This window comes from Tupaia chinensis, unplaced genomic scaffold, assembly GCF_000334495.1.
Source record: "Tupaia chinensis unplaced genomic scaffold, TupChi_1.0 Scaffold000623_1, whole genome shotgun sequence".
Taxonomy (NCBI): domain Eukaryota; kingdom Metazoa; phylum Chordata; class Mammalia; order Scandentia; family Tupaiidae; genus Tupaia; species Tupaia belangeri.
This window is the reverse complement of record NW_006160143.1, coordinates 354,377-360,390: the sequence shown is the minus strand read 5'-3', so window position 1 is coordinate 360,390 and position 6,014 is coordinate 354,377. Positions and strand designations below refer to the sequence as shown.

Below are 6,014 nucleotides of genomic sequence, written 5' to 3'. Positions count from 1 at the left end.
AACTGGCAAATAAAATGTGTTTGCCCCCCAGCCTGGAAGTGACACAAATACACGTGTATAGTTCCTGCAGTCTCAATTCACAGCCTGCCTTCTCTCCAGATCTGGGCCATTTGACCCCGAACCAGGCAGGCTCTGAAGTGAGTAACGGTTAAGCATTAAATAACAGAAACCATGATACTTTTTAAAACATTTATATTTATATATATAAAAAAATTAAATATATATAATATATAGTGTGTTTGAGACTAAAAATATAGTACATAATATTTAAAAAAAAGGAAAAAAAAAAGGCAGAATAGGAAAAGGTGTGAGGGACACACAGATACACATTGCTAAAAATCTACGATGGTTTGTCCTAACAAAAATAATATTTTTTTCCTCTTCTCTTAATTATCATCATGGATCCATTTATTATTGGGGTTGGGGGCGGAGAAACTTCAACTGGAGCCAGGATGGAGATGACAATCCCAAGAATGGCCAGGGTAGGAAACGTGACCATAGGGAGCCACGGGCCTGTCTGGTGAAATCGGAGGCAGTGAAATCTTCCGGGTCACTATGGCTAACAAGCTGTGTCCAGTCTGATCGTGCGGGCGGTACAGGACCCCGAACCAGGCAGGCTCTGAAGTGAGTAACGGTTAAGCATTAAATAACAGAAACCATGATACTTTTTAAAACATTTATATTTATATATATAAAAAAATTAAATATATATAATATATAGTGTGTTTAAGACTAAAAATATAGTACATAATATTTAAAAAAAAGGAAAAAAAAAAGGCAGAATAGGAAAAGGTGTGAGGGACACACAGATACACATTGCTAAAAATCTACGATGGTTTGTCCTAACAAAAATAATATTTTTTTCCTCTTCTCTTAATTATCATCATGGATCCATTTATTATTGGGGTTGGGGGCGGAGAAACTTCAACTGGAGCCAGGATGGAGATGACAATCCCAAGAATGGCCAGGGTAGGAAACGTGACCATAGGGAGCCACGGGCCTGTCTGGTGAAATCGGAGGCAGTGAAATCTTCCGGGTCACTATGGCTAACAAGCTGTGTCCAGTCTGATCGTGCGGGCAGTCAGGCTGCCGTCCCCGCAGTTCAGAGTATTCCCGGGGGCAACGTGTGAACAGCTCTAGAGCGAGCAGAAGAACCCATGGCCTACCATCTCTCCAACAGACCAGAGGCTGGGGCCAACAAAAAGCCAGGGCCGGGGGACAGCGGATTGATAGGAATGTGTCATAGTTCTATGCAAGTGAAGTCATTATTATTAGCGTTATTTTTCGGGGCAGGCTTGTACCAGAACTGCCCAGTATGACCTGTGACTTCTGCGCAGCAATTAGTTCTCCAGGGGCAGGGCCTGGAGCTCCCTCACAGTGATACAAGAAGATGGGGTCCCACTCCCGTAACCTTCCATGTCCCAAGCCACACATCTGTCTTCCCCACCACCCCAGAGGTGGGGTCAGGACTGAGCTGGCTAAAGGGAACCAATGCCTTTCGGAAAGAATCTGGCCTTGAGGAGAGGAGAAACACCAAGGTGGGGCGGGGGTGGTGGGGAGAAGGGAATAGGATATTTAAATGCTAATTTTATAGGCTCTTCACAAAAATAAATGCCTTTCCAATTACATCTCTTGGTCTGTGCACTTCAGTGTTCCATTATCGCCGGCCTCACCAGCCTCAGGAGCTCCCCTAGTCCCGATGGCCCACAGAGGCACAGAACAGTGACCCGGTTCAGATCACACAGCATTAAAAGCCAGGGTTCGAGAGGCCAGGGCGACCTTGGAAGGACCTGGAGCTCACCATGGGGACAGAACTGTCCACACAGCGAAGAGTGAGGCAGCCACAGCCAGCATACTCCCAATGGGGTCTGGGTTCTCACGTGGTGTTTCTAGAACCTGCGTGGCCCAGCAGTACTGTGGATGTGGGTGGGTATGCTGAGGGAACCGATGGTCTCTTGAAAGGCCCAGGACTTGTGGCTCCCAGACAAGTGTCTACAGGTTGACAAGACTTGTGGGCAATGTGCTCCATCCGCCAAGCAGAAAAAGCTTCCCCTCAAACAGTAAGGAAAGCAGCAACCGCTGGGATGAGGAGAGAGCATACTGCCTGGGGACAAAGGGTGGAAATCACCTTTCGTTCCAGCAGGACATTCATGAACACAGAGCACCGCCCCCTCCCTTCTCACTTAACATGGATTTTGCATGGTGCAAACTCTGTGGCTGGACTTGGAGAGATCCAGAATTTAGAATGCAGGCTGGGCCTTCCATGAGGACAGAGACCATGGCTCACCCAGAACCACAAGAACCTCAAGAGCCAGAATTATGCCCAACTGCTGTACCCCCTCTATCCTCCACCAGCTCCCTTTCCAGCCTGCGCTCCTTTGTAGAGGGGTCTGTGTACTTATCCCCCACCCTCTGGCTCAGGACACCTCGGACTGCAGGCTGCACCTTGTGCTGGGTCCAGAGAAATGTTCCTAAAGCCTGGGGTGGAGGGTAGCTGTTCTCATATTCCCCTGGAGTAGCTGCCTGAAACCTGGCACTTAGCAAACTCACTACGCCCTACCCCGGCAACAGGCACCTTTGCAGACCTATCAGCACTGAGTGGGCAGCAGCACAGATAACCTGGTGGCCAAAGGGGAGCCCCCCGTTGATTTCCCTCTGAGGTTAGGGGGTGTTTTGCTGTTTGAGATAAAGGATTCTGGTGGAAGTGAGTTCCTAACACTGACAAGATAATGGAGCCCATGGCTAACGCTTCTTTAAGTAGAACAGAACCAGCACCCTTGTCCACGCCCCAGTCCTCAACCTGCTCCAAGACTTCCTGACTCCCTACCCCAGGCTCCTGCCTCACCAGTGAATGCAGCGAAAACAGACTAGTTTTAGGTTTGTGCAACCCACCGGCCTCATTTTACAGGCCACAGAATTGGGGAATGCATGTGAAGAGGTTAGGCCGAGATCACTCAGTGAATGGCAGCTTCAGAGCTGGGTCCCGGGTGTCTAGACTCTAGCCCCTTGTTCTTCCCATTAAAACGAGAATGGCAAAAGCAACCAGGATCACAGAGTACTGAGTCCCCATGGTGCCCAAGGGCTCCAGCCTCGGACAACAACGCTCGGTGATCAAGGGCATCTTCTACTCCCTAGAGAAGCAATTCCATTTGGCCTATCAGGCAGGTCCCAGTTCGGATTCTGACCGCACCAGAGTGTAAGTGCAGGGGGCAGAGGCTGCCATGTGGCTGCTGTTTCCCTGCACCTTGCACAGTGCTTGCTTGATACCCAGAGGCCAGCTACGATGTCTTTAAGGGGCACGCAATGGCGAAGTGGCCCTGCATCCATCTTCGGAAAACTTGTCTTCCTTTCTTAGCAATTCTCTCTGCACCTTTGACTAAGTTACTCAGGGACTGTGCCTGTCCTCCCTGACATTTCAACAGGATGGACCTATCGTTTAAACCAAAAGGAGAAATGAGAGCATCTGGCCAAACTCAAAACAAAAATGAATTTTTTTTTGTTAGAATATTTATGTTTAAAAAGCCACTATCTTTAAACTTTAAGTGTTTGGATTACTCACGGCTACTGTGAAATGATGACAATGTGCACAAATCTGTCTGCACAGGAACCTGCTTTCTTACTCTCCCACGGAGCTCTCATGGGAGAACTCTGCAGGACAGTGTCAGCTTCCAGGAGTGGAATGTGCTGGAAGCCTGTGAATGGCCCAGGTAGAGCCCATTCCGCGGGAAGTCCCTCTGCTGAAATGGAGGATGGGCTGCCTGCGAAGCTAGAACTGGAGCTGCTTGCTTCCTGGGTATTATCTGGTCTGTAGCAGCAGGGGATGGCCAGGAATGTCACCCCACAGGCCCATCTGTAAGGGTGGTGATGGGCCGTGGCTGATGAGTATGTAAGTCATTAAAGTGAACATGACTAATGAGTGGAGACCACCGAGAAAGGGCAAGGAGCATTCTGGGAATTGCACAGGTGGCCCCCATTCCCTTTGGGTTGCATGCACAGCCGGGAGGGGAGCACAGCCAACGCTGTATGCTGCTTCTGGAGAAGGCGAGGCCGGGCAGGAGTACAGGTTCTCTTTGGTCTGAAGGTGGCGGCTGAGAGGCGGTTGTGTGGAATGTGTGTGGGTGTGTGTGTGCACGTGGGCGTGGAGGAGAAATGTGCAGTGGAATGCCTGCAGTGCCCTCCCATGCCACCTTCTCTGTCGGGCCTATTCGCAGGCCCTCTTCCTCTCCAGGTCCCCTCACCCACCTCCCTCATCTCTGTGCTAACACTGTACTGTCTGACAGTGTGTGCAGGGCTCGCAAGTCCTGGATCCCTGCACAACCGCCCACACAAGACAGTCGTCCAAAGCTTGACACTCAAGGCACTAAAAGTGGAAAAAGCAATCTGACTGGCCCACCAATAATAATAATAATAATAATAATAATAATAAAACAAGAAGACACTTAAACCAAAACCTGTCTAAAGAGAACATCTCCCATAATACCTGGAAGGTGGCCTCTAACCAGCTGGCGACGCCCTCAGGGACGACAATAGAATCGGAGAGCCAGCCCCCCGCCAACCCAATCAGAGCCCACCTGCGTGACAGGTCTCACCACCTGAATGTACAAAAATGGGTTCAAAGTGCTTGGAGACTGAAAGAGTAATGGAGTGTTAGGAACCTGGTGGAGGAGAACAGACACCCCCTTTCCTTTCCATTGGGACTTGTACTGGGGGGGAGGGATCCCTACTGTTTGTCTTTCCAAATGAGGTTTTCATTGTTTTTTGTTGTCTTTGAAAAATAGCCTATAGCACCCCACCACACCCAAGAAGGTTCAGTTTAAAACCTGAAGTGGGACAGATTAGGAAAAGGGGGTCTGGGTGGCTCCCTCTAGTGTTGGTCCTGGAAACTGCCATGCAGCCATCTGGTCAATAAAGACACAGTCCCACCTCCCTTTTCCCGGTGCAGACCCCAGGTATCTGATGGACTTCCCCTATCTGACAGACCCAGCAATGAGCAGGAGGAAAGCAGACAGCACTACTAGGGATTCCTGGACCCCTCCGCAGGCTGACAGACAGACGTCCACAGTGGGCAGCCAGCAGCCAGGACACTGGCCTTCTGATTCCAGCTCAATGAAGGCTGATTTGAATGCAGAGCCAGGGCTGTTCTGTAGATGAGAGTTAAATAAATTGAGGTCCTTCTGCAGTCCCCTGAGGAGGGGGATGCACCCAGGGCGTATGACTGCAAACACCGAGGGCCTGGCTATCCAGTGTCCCACTCTCATCCTGGGGCCAAAGCCTGCCCACCCTGCATCCCTCCTGTCAGCTTACGGGAGAAGAGAGGGGAGCGACAGAAAGGGAATGTTAAAAAGTGCCCCTCTGCTCTCCTGGACCTTCACTTTCCCTGCCCCCATGCCAGGAGTCAGGCAAGAGTGCAGGTCAGAAGAGACACATCCTCCCGAAGAAGGAGGAAGGCCCCAGGAGGCTGGGGCATGCGAGAGCACCATCCCCGGGAAGGGGTATTTCTGGGAGACCTGCTCCCCACCTGCCACAGCGGGGGGAAGAAGGCTGGTCCGAGAGAGAGCAAGGAGCAAGGCCCCTGAATATCAGGGAACAGCTGCGACAGCCTTCTCCGCTGGCCGGCAGAGATGGCCCTGCGCGCTGGGCCTACACTACACGTGAGTCTGCATGCGCTGCTGGAAGCGCTGGCCGTAGTCCGAGTGCTGGGAGGTGTAGGAGAACCGGGTGGCCGTGGCGTACTTGCCGATCGGGTCATAGGCCTCATAAGGGGTCCGCTCCAAGCCGGAGGGAGGCGCCTGGGGGTAGCCCAGGCGGTAGGTGGGGTACCCAGCCGGCCCGGGGAAGGGGTGGGAGTTGAACTTCTCGTAGTTCTCGTAGGACAGCTGGCTGGTGGTGTCGGTGCCAGCGGGGGCCGCGGGGCCAGCGGCGGCGGGCTCCTGGCCGTAGTCTGGGGCGGGCGCGCGGCTGTAGGTGTTGAGCTGGGCGTAGCCGCTGGAGTGGGACAGGCGGGACGAGGGCCG

At 51.9% G+C, this 6,014-nt stretch overlaps 1 protein-coding gene across 1 annotated transcript in view; it reads right to left on the bottom strand.

Moving 5' to 3' along the window:
• Positions 1 to 746: 746 nt before the first annotated feature.
• The window catches only part of KIRREL1 (kirre like nephrin family adhesion molecule 1), a 30,988-nt gene continuing 25,720 nt past the window's right edge, over positions 747 to 6,014 (bottom strand). Inside the window, 1 exon segment of the mRNA XM_027775980.1 lies at positions 747 to 6,014. This exon segment is cut by the window's right edge and continues 71 nt beyond it. Coding sequence (XP_027631781.1) covers positions 5,646 to 6,014 — 369 coding nt within the window. The 3' untranslated portion in view covers positions 747 to 5,645.